General features: G+C 38.9%; 1 protein-coding gene across 1 annotated transcript; it reads left to right on the forward strand.

Moving 5' to 3' along the window:
• The first annotated feature begins 557 nt into the window (after positions 1–557).
• Positions 558–15,852, forward strand: LOC103722070 (chromatin modification-related protein MEAF6-like). Its single transcript, XM_008812503.4, has 7 exons — positions 558–735; positions 833–927; positions 2,203–2,303; positions 13,558–13,627; positions 14,718–14,745; positions 14,829–14,889; positions 15,385–15,852. Exons 1-7 carry the CDS (start codon positions 717–719, stop codon positions 15,485–15,487), a joined length of 477 nt encoding a protein of 158 aa, XP_008810725.1. The 5' UTR covers positions 558–716; the 3' UTR covers positions 15,488–15,852.
• Positions 15,853–17,173: the final 1,321 nt, after the last annotated feature.

Genomic DNA, 17,173 nt, shown 5'->3' on the forward strand with positions numbered 1-17,173 from the left:
GTATCAAAGCGGACCCAGTCTATAACATATATGGACTAGAGGACACTGCAGCACATTCCATGGAGGCTAATCACAAGCCGATCGTGATGTTTGTAAATAGATTTGAACCCTTAGCCTAACGAGAATGTCAGGGCTTGAACGAAGGGAGTATGTAAGGATCCGTGCGGGTGTGTGTTTAGTTCTACATCAGTTATTTGTTGGATGGATCTTAGATACGAGCAAGAAATCTAAATAATATATTCTGCCTAGCCATTTTGGATGGACTTTTGGGTTGTTGCATAGGGTTAAGCTAAGTGAAGGGTTATTATCATCTTTCCCAGCGAAGCCCAAATCTGATACCATGAAAATGCCCTCGGTGTAGCATACAACAACTCAACAAGGGGGGATTGGGGTGATTAATTCACAAAGAATTGGTGCAAGGGCGGGTCCTCGTGTTAAGCACCAAGCCTGTTATTAGGTGATGACACGTGGACCTGAATCTGGTGTCGGTATCGGATTTGGGTCCGAAACCGTCATGAAAGCCATATAGCAGTATATCAGACGTTATTTTACGCAACGCTTCGAAGGTCAAACTGCCCGAGGCCAACAGCGACCGAAATTGAGAGTGAGGACTATAAAGGGATGGGGGGAGTGGCAGTGGGCACTGTGTTCTCAGGGTGTACGTGCTGCGGATACGAGCTTGGGGTCATCCTTCGGAAGGGATCCCAAATTGCCCAATGGTAATGGAGTCGGAAGGTAACGGTCATCGAAAACCCTAATCCTTCTCTCCAGCGAGCTTCTTTGGATTTGAATTTGCCCCAGCTTTCTCGTCATTGGATTCTTGTGTTATTAGGGCAAAGGACGGCTTCGAGTCCCGCGTCCATGCTCTCGGCCCTTATGGGCAAGAAAGAGAAACTTCAAGAAGAGCTCCGCAACATCGAGAAGCAGGTATTTCCTTATTCTTTTGCCGCTTCTTTTTTTTCTTGTCTTCTCAAGACTGATGACTGGTAATGTGATCGAGAGGGATCAAAAGTTTGATCTTTTCTAAGCAAGGTATGAATTTTCCCCACTTCTGCGATGGAGTAGGGTTTTAGATGAACTTTTATGATAGAATTAGACAACAAGTGCCGGTTTCTCCGATAGTACGGTAAATATAAAATGAAGATGTTTTTTGATTAACTTATATTTGAGTTCAAGAAAGGGTTTAGATTTGTTTGACTGACCAGGGTTAAGTTTCATTCATTATTTTGTTAGCTTATGGTGTTGAGAACCAGTTTTATGGGTAGAAAGATCCAATCTCTCTCCTATAAGGATGGGCACTGAGGTTTTTGGGAAGCCATAATTTTTTAATCTGTCTTGTATGCATTTTGCTAGGGATCAGTTCAGTTGTTCAGTTGATTCGTACTTGTTATCGTTACAATCTGGTGGCCGTGCATGTTTAGTTTAGCCTGATTTCTATACACAATGATGAACATTTTCATCTTAGCGCACTAGGGAGTAACTGGTAATACTGAGTTGAGCAAAGCTTATTTAATAATTTAGTATTTTTAAGAAAACCTGGATGTTTTTTTTAAAAATGGATAACATTTTTAAGGCATTACGAAACTTTCAAATAATCAAATATTGTTGATTTTGATGGATATGAAAATGGATACTTATTAATTAGAGTCTTCCTATATAATCTAGATGTTGAAAGAGCAACAAAAGCATCAGTACTTGCTGGTGTCTGTTTCTTCCTTTGGCAGAATGTTATTTTTTAAGATTAGATAAATGCGATAGAGTGTCTCTCCGTTTTGTTTTCAGAGCTCTAGTCGGCATGGTACACCATACCCATTGGTATCGGTACATACCGGATGTACCCCGGTACCGAACCAGTATGCAGTATGGGAGAGCATACCAAGTATAGGTATGCTAAACCGATCCCCATATTGGGTGTATCGACATGTACCAAGATGTTACTGCTGCGAGATTCGGTACCAAAACAGCTAATCTTGGTAGTTAGTGTTGCATAGCATGGCAAGGGTAAAATAAGAAATTTACCTTGAAAAAAAAGCTGTCAGCCCGTTATGAACTGTGCCAATCCCCTCACTCCATGTCAGGTCAAGAACGAGCAGGTGGATTGAGTGGCACTCTTAACATACTGTTTGATATTCTTGTGAATGGTTTTGATAGCTAGATGTAACTTATCGAGTCTATTGGATACTCCTTTCAATATCTCTGTAGGTCTATGACTTGGAGACTAGCTATTTACAAGATTCAAATCAGTGCGGAAATGTGCTGAAAGGTTTTGAAGGATTTCTATCATCATCAAAGAGCGCCATTAAGTAAGTTGATTGAAGCCATCTTCTGCATAGATCTTTTGCTTCGCATATATCTCGATACATCTGTTGTCTACTATTTTATCTTAAAAAATGATATGCTATTTTCATGTCAATGAATGGAATTATTTTTACTGCCAGCTTTTTATTAAGTTTTCTATTCCGATTGTTGATTATTTCTAGATGCACTATCAACAACTTCCTTCAATATTTCCTAGAAATACTTGGTAGGATATCGCATTTGTTTTTATGCAGCTGCTGCTGCTAAAAGTCTGTAATGCCATCCATTTTATTTTTATTTTTAATGTTGTTCTTGTTTCTTTATATTATCATTCCTTTGAGTGTATTTGTCTCCTCAAAGATTTAATTTTTATTTGTGATTTACGGGGTCAACAAGGACCTGGTTAATAGTGCTCCATCCACTAGCCTTGAATATTTCAAAGTTTGTATCCCTTCTTTCCGCTTCTTTCCATTAATTTTATTAGCTTTTGTTACATACAACTTAAAGAATGAACTTCTTTGTTACAAGAATACTTCAACTTGCTTTTTCTGTTTTCTAAAACAAGTGCAGAATGTAGGAACTGCGATAGCTGTAAAGCTTTGATGATGCCCTCCTTTTCGAGACCAGCCAGAACACATTTACATACCTATTTAGGTTCAATCAGAATCCTACAAAGCGTCTAAATCAACCCATTGCAGCATAGTAAATCTTTTAAGGGTTGTAAGATTTATTGTGAGAACCCGTGCGAGCGTGTGTTTAGTCCCACATCGGTTATTTGCTGGGTAGATCTTGGGTACTTATACAGGATCAAGGAACCTAAATAATACCTTCCGGTTAGCCATTTTGGGTAAGATCCTGGGTTGTTACAAATGGTATCAGAGTGGACCCGGCCCATAACCTATATGGACTAGGGGACACTACAGCACAGATCCATTGGGGCTGACCACGAACCGATCGTGGTGTTTGTGATTAGATTTGAATGGATTTGAACCCTTAGCCTGACGAGGACGTCAGGGCTTGAATGGGGGAGTATGTGAGGATCCGTGCGGGTGTGTGTTTAGTCCCACATCGGTTATTCGTTGGGTAGATCTTGGGTACTTATACATGATCAAGGAATCCAAATAATACCTTCCGGCTAGCCATTGTGGGTGAGGTCCTGGGTTGTTACATTTATATTATCATAGAACTACATTTTGAAATGCATCCAACCTTCCAAAATTAGATTGTAATAACTTAAGACTTCCCTAACCCAATATATAGCAACAATAGGGCCTTGAGACACTTATCCTGCTTTCCTACTTAAAAATATGACACTAAACTTATGCCAAAGATTGCCTAAATAAAAGATTGGGAATATTATAAATTGAAATCAGAATTGATTCTTCTAGTTTCTTTCTTTTTTCTGTTATTGTCATTTTCTGTGAGAATAAGGATTTCCTTATGATCATCTTATGATCATCGGTGAGATTGGATAGGACATAGGGTAGCTTCAAATGGAGTGGGTGTTTTTAGGGCTGTGTAAACAAGCAAACTGTTCATGAACATCTCATGATTGACTCGAAATGAGCTTGTTTGATCAAATATCAACTAAGTTAGACAAGCTAACAATGGGCTAAACCTCGCTGGCTTTTTTAGCTCTTATAGCTTGACATATATATAAATATAACAATATATTTGAAAATATATACTAATATTTTTAAAAAATAGATACATTTATATAAATTCTATTTGTTGTAATTTGCAAGTGCATTTTCTTAAAAAATCTTTCCTTGCCATCACCCACAGTCAAACCACTGATCTTGTTTTAAGTTCTGTTGTAGCTTACATATTATCACAAACATAAGATGTTTGATCTGGCGGTTGAGGTTAATCTCAAGAGGACATATGAGGAGGGCAAGATCTAGACAAGACCTAGTGCTGGCCCTAAGTTTACCTAGTGTCGACCCTAAGTTTTTTCACCTCATCAGTCCCCTCCACTAAACATCTCTCTTTCTCACACACACAAACAAACAAACATAAGGCAACCCTGAAAGTGGCTGCTTCCCTGCTCTTTCGCTAGTGAGACATTTAAATGTCTTAGGCCACTCCATTCTTTTCTCCAATTTCATTGCCCCTCACTCATTCCTTTGACCACCTTCGCTGCCTCCCATCTCCATCAATGACTACACCTTACCTGAAGGCTTCCTTACCGTCAACCTCAAATTAGCTTTATTAGGCCGAGGTCAAGCTGGCTCAAGTTTAGATGAGCCAAACATGAGCTCCGCTTTTCAACTTGTTCAGCTCAAACTAGCCTGTCTAAGAACCGAGCCGAGTTTGAGCAGGCCCCAACTCGCTCATGTTTGGCATGTTTGCACCCCATGCTGTCATGCTTATGAAGCCTACCATGGAAGTGGAGGTGCGATCGTAGAAGGGTTGTTAGGGTACCTATGGAAGGCCCTATTGCAAATGTTGCCAAAGATGTTGGAAAAACAGACATCAAAATATTCTATGGCAAGGGTTTGAGCAGTATAGTGAGACTGTTTTCATCTCATATTTTCATATGGTTCTAATTTCATATGGGCAGTTAGGTGAGCTTTTTCCCATATTTTTGTTGAACTGGATTCTGCTCAACATAAACTTCAATAGTAAGGCCAACCAATTGCTTCATATCTCAAGAGTGATACTTATTTCACGATCTCTCACCAACATTACATTTATATTCAGATTTTAGTAGAATTGGAACATCAAATTCATGTTTCAATACGACAGAAAGTTTTCAACACATGAGAGACACCTCCGCAAAGTTCCAGCATTCGTAAGTTCATCTTTAAATTAGTCAATATGTATGAGTCCACTGTACTTGTCAGGCTTGAAGTAGGACTCCCATGCATTGGTATTGGGTCCTCCAAAAAAATCCCCAAGCTGCCATAAAAATTATGTATACTAACCTAAGGGTCAGCCTAACCCAAGGGCCCTTTTGCAAATAAAAATAACTTTATATGGGTCGATTGGAAATAAGGATAAGAGGTGGTGTTACACACAGGATTGGCAAAATCCTGGGTGTCATATGCAAGTAACTTCTGATCAACCAAAGAGTCACTTGTCATCTTCATACTCAACTTCTTTCAGCACTATATTTGCTATATTTCTAAGAGAGCTGGTTGGCTTATAGCATTTATTTATTAATCAAATATTTGGTGGATTGGCTGCTTCTTTATTTTACAAGGACTTCACATGGTTTTGGTGATGGATATGCTGTTTAAACTTTAGTCCAATAAATTCAAGCTGCAGATATCAAGGAAAAATATAAGAGTGATACAAGATGTTAAAATGTCTGAAGCCCATTAGAAGCCTATTATGCAAGATCCAGCTTCTGCAGAAATTCTTTCGGGATGTCTTTCAGAAGAAAATTGCCCTTTTACAACTCAATTATCTTGAGCACTTAATCTTTTTATGAGCATCAGGACAACATTATTACCATTTCAGTGTGATTGAAAGCATTGCCTCTTTCCTCAGTATTATTAATGTTTGTTGAATAAATTTGAGTATGAATATAGTATTCCCAGTGGCAAATTTAAATGTCCTTTGGAGTCTGTGCTTCTTTTTGACATTATCAGCTTGGGTCCAAACAATAGTTAAAGGTCAAAGTGCAACCTGTTACATGATGAGCTGTCTAAGCAAAGGTTCTTGGACCACTGACTTTGCAAGGTGGTGGCAAATTGCTCCAATCGGATGTTAAGCATTTCAATTGATTGCCTCATGTGGTTTGAGAGCTATGATCCTCCAAAACCCCCTCCCTACCCCCCCCCCCCCACCCACCACCACCACCTCTCTCTAAAATTCATCAACATAATCATGACATGTCAAGATGTTCCCATTTGAATTCTTTGCACCAAGAGGTTCTAACATTTCATCAAGAGCAAAGAATTCTTCATCAAGGGTTTTACCTCCTTCATAAAACAAATGGTGCATGTGGTATAAGGGCCTTGATGAACTTCACTGGATTGCTTGAGATGCCAGCAGACCTAACCCTTCAACTTTCCAGGGAAAATTTTGATGTGGTAGGTTCCTTACAACTTGGGCCAGTTGACCAATTTGTTGGTGACCAAAGACAAGTAGAAGTCCCACCAGAAGTGAAGAATAAGTTTCTTGGTAAAAGATCACTAAGACTCCCGGCTTTTTTTAATTATTATTTTACTCTACTAATCCTATTTTCTCTTTTGATCATTCACGTACAAATGACACTTGCATCGATGAGCTATTTAATTTTAAGAATGAAAAATAGGTTCCTTATTGGAAGTAAGTTTGCTCCTGCCTTTCTCTCATAATTTCCTCCTGTGGTGAGTAATTCTCTTCTCTCCCTACTTCTCGATGATAAATACAAGTTGTTATTGGAGGTAGTGATATTTAATTTGTTGCTAAAATTGGAAAACCTTCATTTTCATGTTATTCTGCTAATGAAAGATGTGGAGACTGATGTTTTTAATACATCAACTCTTCCATCAAATATTTTATGCCTCAAGAGCTTAATGGGTCCTTAGCTTCTTCAGTAGTAATGTAGTACTGAACCATGCTATTTTAATACAAAATCTGTTTATACGGCAATAGTCTTATATTGAAAGGTCAACCCATTAACTATTGACAAAATAAGAGGTCCATACACCAAAAACAATCAACAATTCACTCATGTGCATAACATGGTGGCCTATACAAAAGCTACATCGTGTATGTACACCACTAGTCTTGTCTATAGGCCTGTTAACGAGCCGAGCCGAGCCCGAGCCTGGGAGCCTCCAGCTCGGCTCGTTTCACAGAATCTCGGGCTCGGGCTTGTTTGGCACAGCAAGGCTCATGCTTGAGCTCGTAAAGCTCGTTTCAATTACGAGCTCAAGCCCAAGCTCGGGGATGGGGATGGGGCGGGCGGGGGAGAGAAGAAAGAAGGAAAGAAAGAAAGAAAAGAAGAAGAGAAGAAATAAGGAAAGAAAGAAAGAAAGAAAAAAGAAAAGAGAAGAAAGGACTCACCGGCTCGTCGTCGCGTGCGGCGGCCGCCGGCTTCGGCCGTGAGCGCCGCTGGCATGGGCGTTGGCCGCAGGCACGGCTGAGGACGCCGTGGGCTCGGCCACGGGCACCACCGGCCGTGGCCCGACCCTCCCGTGCAAGGGACTCCTCCCTTGATTCACCGGTGGAGGAGGGCTTCTCCTCCCCTCCTCTGTTGTGTTAGAACGGGAAGGAGGAGTCGGGAAAGAGAGGGAAAGAAAGGGAGAAGAAAGGGAGTCGGAAAGGTTCTGGAGAAAGGAGAAGAAAAGAAAAAGAAAGAGAAGGAGGGAATGGGTTAACGGGTTGGGTTTGAGTTAACGGGTTGAGTTCGAACCCGAACCAATCTAATCTGATTTAAAGAAATTAAATAGATTTGGGTTAGCTCGGATTGGATCTAATCTAAATCTAACTGGGTTCAATCAGATTGGAATTTAATTTGATTAAGCCAAATAAAGTTTAATTGGGTTGAGTCCAAGTTTAATTGGGTCTGAACCCAATTAAATTGTTAGTTGGACTGAGCCCTCATATGGGCTCGTGAGCTGTTCAGGCTCGGGCTCAGATTTAAACGGGCCTCATTTTGGGCTCGGGCTCGGGCTCAGGCTTGGGCTCGTTTGACTAACGAGCCGAGCTCGAGCCGAGCTTTTACTAAGCCGAGCCCGAGCAGCTCGGCCCGTTAACATGCCTATTTGTATATCCATTTTTGTGTTGTCTATACAACTTAAGGTTTGTCAAATCGATATCGGAGGGGGGTACCGGCTGGCAACCAGTTCGGCATGGTATGGGTCCATACCGTGCCGTTCTAGGATATATCAACATAGGAATAGTTGGAGAGAGAGAGGGAGGGGGTGAGCAAAACCCTAACCCTAACTCGACTGAGAGAGAGAGAGAGAGAGAGAGGGACTCACATAGTGGGGGGTGGGTGGGCGCTTGCAGGGGAGGGGTGTGGGCATTGCACTTGAGGGATTTCGAAGCTGGGAGGGGGGACATTCTCTCATTTTATCCGAGTCAAGGAGGAGAGCCGAATTAAATGCCTGAACCGTGCCGGTCCCTAACCGGTCCAGTTCGACACGGTTCGGTGAACCTTAATAAAAATATTTGTCTATAGAGATAATAAAATGTTGAGAAGAAGCAAGACAGAAACTATAATTGTAGAAGGCACAAATGGCAAAGGAGGGGGCAAATTGGGTGGAGGGTTTAGGAGCACAAGAGGGTGGTATGGGGTAGGGACAAATGCAAGGGAGTGAATGAAGGAAGGTGGATTTAGGATGGCTGGAGAGTGGGAATTGAAAGGGGGAGTCTCCACTCCTACATGGGTTCGGTCCTATTAAAAATAGGGTGATACCCATATATATCTATCAGAGCACGCATCTCTATACGCCTCCGGATGGAGAGCCACGCTTCGTCACACGATCACGCTTGAGAGTTTCCGGAGATCGGTCACAACTCTTGGACCTTTGCTCTGATACCACTGAAAGTGAATCCTAGGTTCTTCGGTGTTAAGCATGTTGATTTTTTTTTTTTTTTAAACCATGGCTGAACCTGATCGGGTTGCCTACGTACCCCTTCATAAGGGGGATCAAGCCATACGTAGTTCTTTTTAAGTTTCAAAAACGCAGCAGAAAAATGAATCAAACAATTTAATTCATGCATGCTTACAAGATCAAATCTAGAAATCAGCACATTAAGAACACATAGGATTATGCCGGAATCGTTTAAACAATTATGCTAAAACTTTTATGCATGATTAACTATCAGATCTGAAACTTAAGAACTCTATTCCAATTAATCTCCGAATATCCATCGAATGGATTCTGTAGATATCTCCGTGAGGAGCCCCAAAAGAGGGTAAAACCTCGGGGAATCGGACCTAGATCTTGACACCATAATAAATGATTAATGCTAGATTAATACCTTTTATGATGGATGAAAGTTGTGGATCTGATCCTTGACTTCGCAGCCACGCACATGAATGGCCTCTACGAGAAGTACACGCGAAGTTCCTGAAGAGATCCAATCCTGCGGAAGTGCTAGCTTGCGCAGAATTTCTTGAGGCTGAAATTTGATCTTCCCAACGCTATCAACTTTTGAACCGCCTTCTTGGAACAACTTGGAGGAAAGGTTTGGAGGGATTGAAGAGGACTTAGATCTGATCTAAAGACTCTTATCAGGGACCCGTAACACTAATGGCGCGATGGACTTAGAGGAGGAAGAAGTCAGCTAGATTGAATGCAGAATTTTTTCATGCATGAACTAGGGTTCCTCTCTTTTCTTTTCCCTTTTTTCTTCTTCTTTTTCTCTCTTTTTTCCTTGAATTCGACCACCAGCTGATAGAGGTCCTTTTAATGTTGCTCTCCCACCTAACTTCATGCCAACCATCCCATATTTGTGGAGGATTTTGTGGGGTTTTGAATTTTGAATTCAAAATTCAAGTTCATGTGCCATTACATGATGAAGCTTGATCTAATCTAAACCATTCATCATGTTGCCACTTCCCTCTTTCAATTTCGAAATTCCCATGCCCCCAATCAGATTAGAGGGTCACGTGGTGATTTTGTGGTGATTAAATTCGAAATTCAACCTTAATTAGAAGTGAGATAAAGATAAGGATGACATATATCATGAAGAGAGAGAATTTGATCTTATCCAATTCTTTTCATGAATTTATCTCTCCATTTCGACCCATCTAATGATGAAAGAGGTCCCTGATGTTGCCAAGTGTCCCATGGCACCATTAAATAAATTAAATTAATTTTTAATCATATTAAAAATCAATTTATGGCGCCATGCATGGATATATGACAAGTGGATTTTAAGATCCGAACAGTTTCAGATCAAACCCATTTAATTTAATTAAATCCTAACAATTAGAATGATCCAATTACCATGGGTTGAACCTAATCCAATTAGGTCAATCCCTAATTAAGCACAAATTTAATCTAATTTAATTTGGTCAACCTAAGTCCTCTTGATTCAGACCTAATCCAATCAGGTCAAAAACCCTGATTGAGCCCAGAATTGCATCTAATTCAATTTGGCTCATCCTTAGTCTAATTACTCAATCCAATTGAGTTCATTAGCAATCTAATTACTAATTAATCCTTCGATAATTACTTTAATTATTTTATAAGATAATTTGCCAATCGAATTGACCAAATTACCCCTGAATGATTCTTAATCATTCATCAGCCTTCTTGATCAATCAGGAATCTTCTATGCGTGTGACCTCATAGGTTGGAACCTAAGCCGGTAGTATAGGAACGACTTCCTACACTAATCGATGTGACCATCTAGCAATGGTACCCGACGTCCAGATAGGCCGAATATATGCGAAGCAAATATTCTGGAACCCTGAACTATGGTTACTGTATAATTCAATCCATTTGACTCCTAATGCCAGGATGACTTAGAGCTCACTGTCAACCCTATAATTAGTACATCCATTATGTGATTAACTTTAGATATCCCGTGACTCTTCACTGGGATTACCCTGGCCAAGGTTTTGCTAAATTAATCACAAGACATTATCTCCTGTTTCCAGGAGGGGTCAATTCCATCTCGACTCACAACTGACTACGCAAGTACTTGACTGCATCCAGTGACCTTCCGTCACTGAATTAGAAATCCAGGTAGTCCGGTACCAAAGTACAATGAGTTGCTTGCTAGTCACAGGTTGCGGTCTCAGGTCAGAGGGCCAAACTTATACCCATAATCCACTCGGAACATCTCTTGACAGTAGAGCGTTCCTGAATTGGTCACGTTCAGTGAAATATACTCCTACACTTCACGTGTGTGGCATACCAGTGTCTCCACACTCCTTGGTTAAGAGGACAACCAACGTATATGTCACACAACGACCTAATCTTGATAATGCTGTCGTCCTTGTAACAACATATCATTTGGTCGCGAACTAGTTTAAGGACTCGAAGATAAATCCTCCTTTATCATTAATAAGTCCTAAGGACTTCATCATATAAGAGTCCATTTGAAGATGTAAAATGATGAATAATGCCAAAAAATACTTTATTGATTTGTCAATTCATTTACAAAATTCAATCATCAATATGCTGACGATTGACATTTAGGATACAATTCCCAACAGGAATAGGAGGGGAAAGTAGGGAAAGAATGCAATATGGGGGAAGAGGGAGGGACGGGTGCAATGGAAAGTTATGGTTAGGGATGCAAATGGGTCGGGTCGGGTCGGATCATGAGTGACCCCGACCCGACTCGGTTTCTTGTTCAGGTCCTAATTTTGGACCTAGACCCGACCTGATTAAAAATTGGATCGGGTCGGGTCCACCACTACAATTTTTGACCCAATGGGTCATTCGGATCGGCTCGGGTCCATGTATAACCCGAACTCAACCCAAAAAATTTGGGTCCGGTTTGGATCAACCCATCCATGGCTTCAGAACTTGTATTTGCACCCCTGCAAGCTGCAGTCTGCGGTCCCAAATAATTTTATAAATTTGGGTCAAATCGGGTTGTGGGATTAAAAACCCAAAATTACCCAAATTTTAAATGAGTTGGGTGGGTCATGTCTGAATTCAATAAATCCAGACCCGACCCAAAAAATGAAACAGGTCCAATTTTAGGATCCGACCCGGCCCCACGGGTCTTCCAAAATAGGTCGGGTCGGATCACGAGTCAACCTGACCCATTTGTAGCCTTAGTTATAGTCGTGGGGCTAATGCACACACTCCCCCCCCCCCCTCTCCCCACCCTGCCCCGCGCTGGACTTTGGTAAAATTCTATTATTTTGCTTCTTCTTTAAGGCCCTACTTTTAGCCCTCCCTCAATGCAAACTTTACTAGCACATGCCCCCCTATATAAATTTTATATTGATGAATATTTTTAACATGTTTATTTATATTTTTAGAGCATTAAGGCAAATTTTTATACTTGAAATTTGTGTTGATTAAGATTTTTAAGTATATTTTATTATATTTTTAATTTAAGATGAGTTGAATTTGACAAAGTCTGAGCATTTTGCCAACCCCCAAATATATATATATAACCTAGCTCCGCCCCTAGATGAATGGGAGATGTAATGGAGGAAGAGGGAGCTAAGCAGAGGGGAAGGATTAAGGAAAATGTAAGGAAAAATAATTAAAAAATAATTTTCAAAAATTAAGGAAAAAGTAAATCTAAAGTTGATGGACATAAAAAAATAACTTTGAGTCTACTTATGGATCTTTATATAATGTTGTTTGCATCTAACAGTCATGTTTAAACATTTGACTGTGTAAGCATTATTAAAAAAAAAAAAAAACTTAAAATTCATGCTATAAGAGACCCAAGTACTACAAACTTATGACCTTATACCTGCCTCAGAAACTCTATCCCTACCCCAACTTCCTAAGCATATTGTTGCCCTATTTTTTGCTGAGAGGCCTGCTTCTGTATTTTTGCACCTGAATGTTATGTTAACTAAGCTTATGATATAGTGATAGAAATAAACTAATAATAGCTTGATTTCTTCTAATTAAGGACAATATTTTTCATTTTTTAATTTGACAGAGGTTGACAGTTTCATGCGGTGAATATGTATGACAGGTCTTCCAATCCTCAAACAGAAAGATCTCTAACAGTAAAAGAAAAGGCAAGCTCAAAAAACAAAAGAAGAGGAGGAAGTTTGTTGTTTGTATGAATTCGTACTGATATAGTAAAAACCAGCACAAACTGGTGTGAACTAACATGGATTGGAACAAAATGAAATAGACAGTATAGTGGTTCACAACAATAAATCTGCCCCTGTCTAGCTGGTACGGCTTATATAGTAGTGTAAATATCAATATGTTCTGGCACCTTAATCCTTCGCAAGACTAGGCCTGTGATATATTATCCATCAAATGCAACATCCTGCTTAATGCATGAGATTTAAGATATTTGCTTTTCTTAGTTTATCTTAGATTAAGATAGATGGCTTTGAGCATGATATATGTATAAGTTGGTTCCGATGATATTTCTTCTTAAACATTAAGCGCATAATTTTGAATTCGTTGAAATAAAAGTACTATAGAGTAGTATTACTTCTTTCCCTTCAAATTTTTTTTTACATGCCAGCATTTTGAGTTATTGTGTGCCACAATTTCATGTTCAGCTGCATGATCTACGATCCCTATGCTACTTTTTTTTTTTTTTGTAATTTTAACAGTTGTCTGAGTATAAAAAGTTGTTGGATTCTCATAAAGATACCTCATGGAAAGTGACACTTAACTTGTTTCTATATTGTGCTTTCAGCTTAAAACGCTCAAGGAAGTTTCAGCCAGATGATAGGATATTCTCCTCATCGTCAGTTACTTCACCTGCTGTATGTAACCTCATCATGAATTTGAGTGTAATGCATGCATGCTATTCTTCTTATCAGTTCAAGATAATTCTTTGGTGCAGGAAAACAACTTCCATGTACCTTTTTGCTTTAAGGCTGAACAACTTTATGTTTCCATGTTTTTGTTTTGAATCTAACAAGTACTTGAATCAGCTTTTCACATCTTATATAATTATGGTATGGCTATCAAGTTCACTGAGTGGTGCCTTCACATTGTTCAAGGTTTTTCAATTTGCAAATTTCTTAATGGTTCAAACTGTCAGGGCTGCAGATGGATTGGATTGACCCACTTTTGATCTGGAACTAATCCAAAAATAACCTGGTCCAGCTTGAGCTGTAGTTATTTGGATTAGGCTTGAATTTAAAAGTATAACTTCCAAACATGGATTGGATTTGGGTCACTTAATACCTGAAACCAAACCATAGCAACCCGAGCTAATCCAAAACTTATTAACTATATTTTCATAGCTGTCCTTGAATCTACTCAATTTATTCACTTATAGTGATAACTTTTATACAATTAATCATCATCTTTCATTGTTGATTATAATTTAGATATGGCTGTCACTCAAATGTTATGTGAGGTAGGTCATTATTGATGTTTAAACATTGTTTAATTGCTTTTTTCTTGCATAACATGTTTATAATACAATTAATTAACCTATTAATGCATGTTTCTTACAGCTTACGTGTGAATTATTCTTGACCTGATTTGACTTGACGTAACTAATAGATTGATAAAATAATTTCTGAAACAAATCCGGTCCATCATGAACAGAAAGGGATTAGGCTTGGGTTCGTTTCTTAACCTGATTCAAAAATGGTTTGGATCGGGTTGAGCCAATCCCACTTGATCCACTTGTAACCCTATTGTCATTAACCACCATATAATGTTATGTGCTAGTAATGAGTTCAGCAATAAACTAAATATTGACAACATTTCAGACCTCGAAGTAGTAGACCTTGATATTTTTTTGTGCAATCTAAGTTCATAAAAATAGTTTCCAAAAGCAAACTTGAATAAAAGTTCAAACTTATGTTTGAAATTCTTACGTATGTTGCCCATTTTCAGGTTGAAGAACATATAGTTGGACGTGATGGTGAGCCTACATATGTCGATATATCAAATCTAATCAACAGCAACAAGATGTTAATGACATATTTTTTTCTCTTGTTATGTCAGATGGAAGGGCTGATTATGGTGCAGGCCGATTAAAGGGCGGGTACACTCCTGCTAATGGACAGTGAGTATATTTATCACTTAGCCTTTTGAATCACATGCCGATATGAAATGTTTTCACTAAACAGCACATGTGCCAAATGGAATATTGAGGTTCTTCATAAAATTTGGAAGCCCTAAGTTTGTTATTACATCTCATTCTGATTACTTTTCTTGGCCGATCATCTGTGGTCTGTTAGTCGTAGCTCTTTTTTGTTACCTGGGTTTCAATTGGATTCTATTCCCTATTCCTAAGCTGAGTTCACTTGAAGAATTTTAGAGATTCCATTGATCCAATATTACTGGGTAAATGAGTTGGATATTTCTGAAGACATGCTTGCGCAAGTGCCCGCATGTGCATTTTTTTTATTTTTTATTTTTTCAGTGTATGCATGTTTAGAAACACCTTTTTCCATGTATGATTGGCTTTACAAGGTGCAAGCAAAGTGTACATATTCATGTGGCCTGGATGTATAATTTGAAGGTAAATGAATGACATGTATAATTGATGTTTTCACAGAGGAAAACCGAAGAAGGGAGGAAGAATTGCACTGAGAGAAGGAAAGAGAATCCGGCCATCAAATGAAGATATTGAGGATGAAGATGATCCTGATGTAAGATAACTTTGACCCATGCTGAGCGGAATGGACTAGCAGAAGGCTTGATGTGATCTCAGCTTTTTTTTGAAAAAAAATTCATAGAAGTCTCCTAATTTTATAATGTATGCTCATACTAACTTTCATCGAATTTAGAAAACCTGACCTTTTGATCATGCTATCTTTATACCTCTGCTGATCATCATTTAACTAGGGCATTACGGCTTCCTTGTCGCTGTATCTGAGTAAACTTCATGGACACCTTTTAGTAGCCTGATGGTAAAAAGGAAGGATTTGCGACTTTGTAGTTTCCTTTGGGACAGACATATTCATGTATGGATATTTTTTATTGGAAGGTAAATTTGGAGATATGAGCTGATATGGCGTCCAGCACAAATCATTTTTCTTGCAGTGTGACCAGTTATTTTACTCGTGAGATTATCCTAAATATAGGATGGGACTTTGTAGTTTCCTCTGTGACAGACATATTCATGTATGGATATTTTCTATTGGAAGGTAAATTTAGAAATATGAGCTGATATGATGTCAACCGCAAATCATTTTTCTTGCAGTGTGACCAGTTATTTTACATAGCGATTATCCTCAATATATGGTAGAGCTGAATGAAAATTCATTTCATTAGTTCTAATGGTGGAAGCATGGAATGTTGACAGCTTAACTAATGCCCATCTTATTATGAAAGCACCCATGCAAGGGGTGTCGTCAACCTGGCTTGAACTCCATGATGTCTGGAAGGTGAGGTCTTGCAGGTTGATCAGTTCCACTGGCTTATTACTGACAAAGGCAGCCTTGTTTGAATGTTGTACACTTGCTTTCAACCTCTTTTTCCGGAAGCCTAGTGCTGTTTTAAGTATCTGAAGTTCATTCGGAAGCAGTGTAGTAGTTACCTTCTCAGGATGTTAATTTCCTTGGTTACAAAACTAATGGATGTCACATTGCGCTCATGTTTGCTCTGGATGTCTTCACAAATGCTGCAGTGAAACTGCTTCCAAGTACTCAGGATGCCATTTTATAGAACATGCATGAGTTCAAATGCAACAGTGAAGTATAAGATTTCGGGGATTCCAGTGTGTGTGTTTTTTATTCAGAGTTCTTGATTAGTTAAAGGATTTTAAAAAAATGTTATTTGACAAAACTTAGTTTAACACCTACATTCTTATTAATCTAAAAAGAGAATAAAAGTTCAAGAGTTGGATCTTATCTAATAATCACACCCTTCTACTTAGCAATCAAAGATTTGAGGTTTAATTCTTGAATTGTATATTTCGCTGGACTTGGATTATCATTGTGTGATGAGCCTTCCCGGACTTCTCTCAAAAATTATCATCAGAATGAGTCTGCTTGATTAAGTCCAACTCTTTTCCATTTTTCAAGAATTTGTAGTTAAAAATTTAATAAATAAGCAATGTCCAATGTATATCCAACTTGGAGACATGTTTGATATGGTCGATATGTAAACATATGGATATGTATTCCCGAAATTCCATAGAAGGCAAAGCAAAGCAAGGCCATGCACAAAACCTCCAATATAGAATATTTTGGCATTATCCTAAGCAGTGCCTAGCATCCAAGTGCCTTCGTGCTATAACAGCACTTTTTGATTATAGAAATTACTAGTTATAATATTCTTTAAATTTTTCTACGATGACTTATTTTCTTTCAATTAATTATCATATATAAACAATTAATCAA

The sequence above is a fragment of the Phoenix dactylifera genome, chromosome 4 (genome assembly GCF_009389715.1).
Source record: "Phoenix dactylifera cultivar Barhee BC4 chromosome 4, palm_55x_up_171113_PBpolish2nd_filt_p, whole genome shotgun sequence".
In the NCBI taxonomy this organism is placed as follows: domain Eukaryota; kingdom Viridiplantae; phylum Streptophyta; class Magnoliopsida; order Arecales; family Arecaceae; genus Phoenix; species Phoenix dactylifera.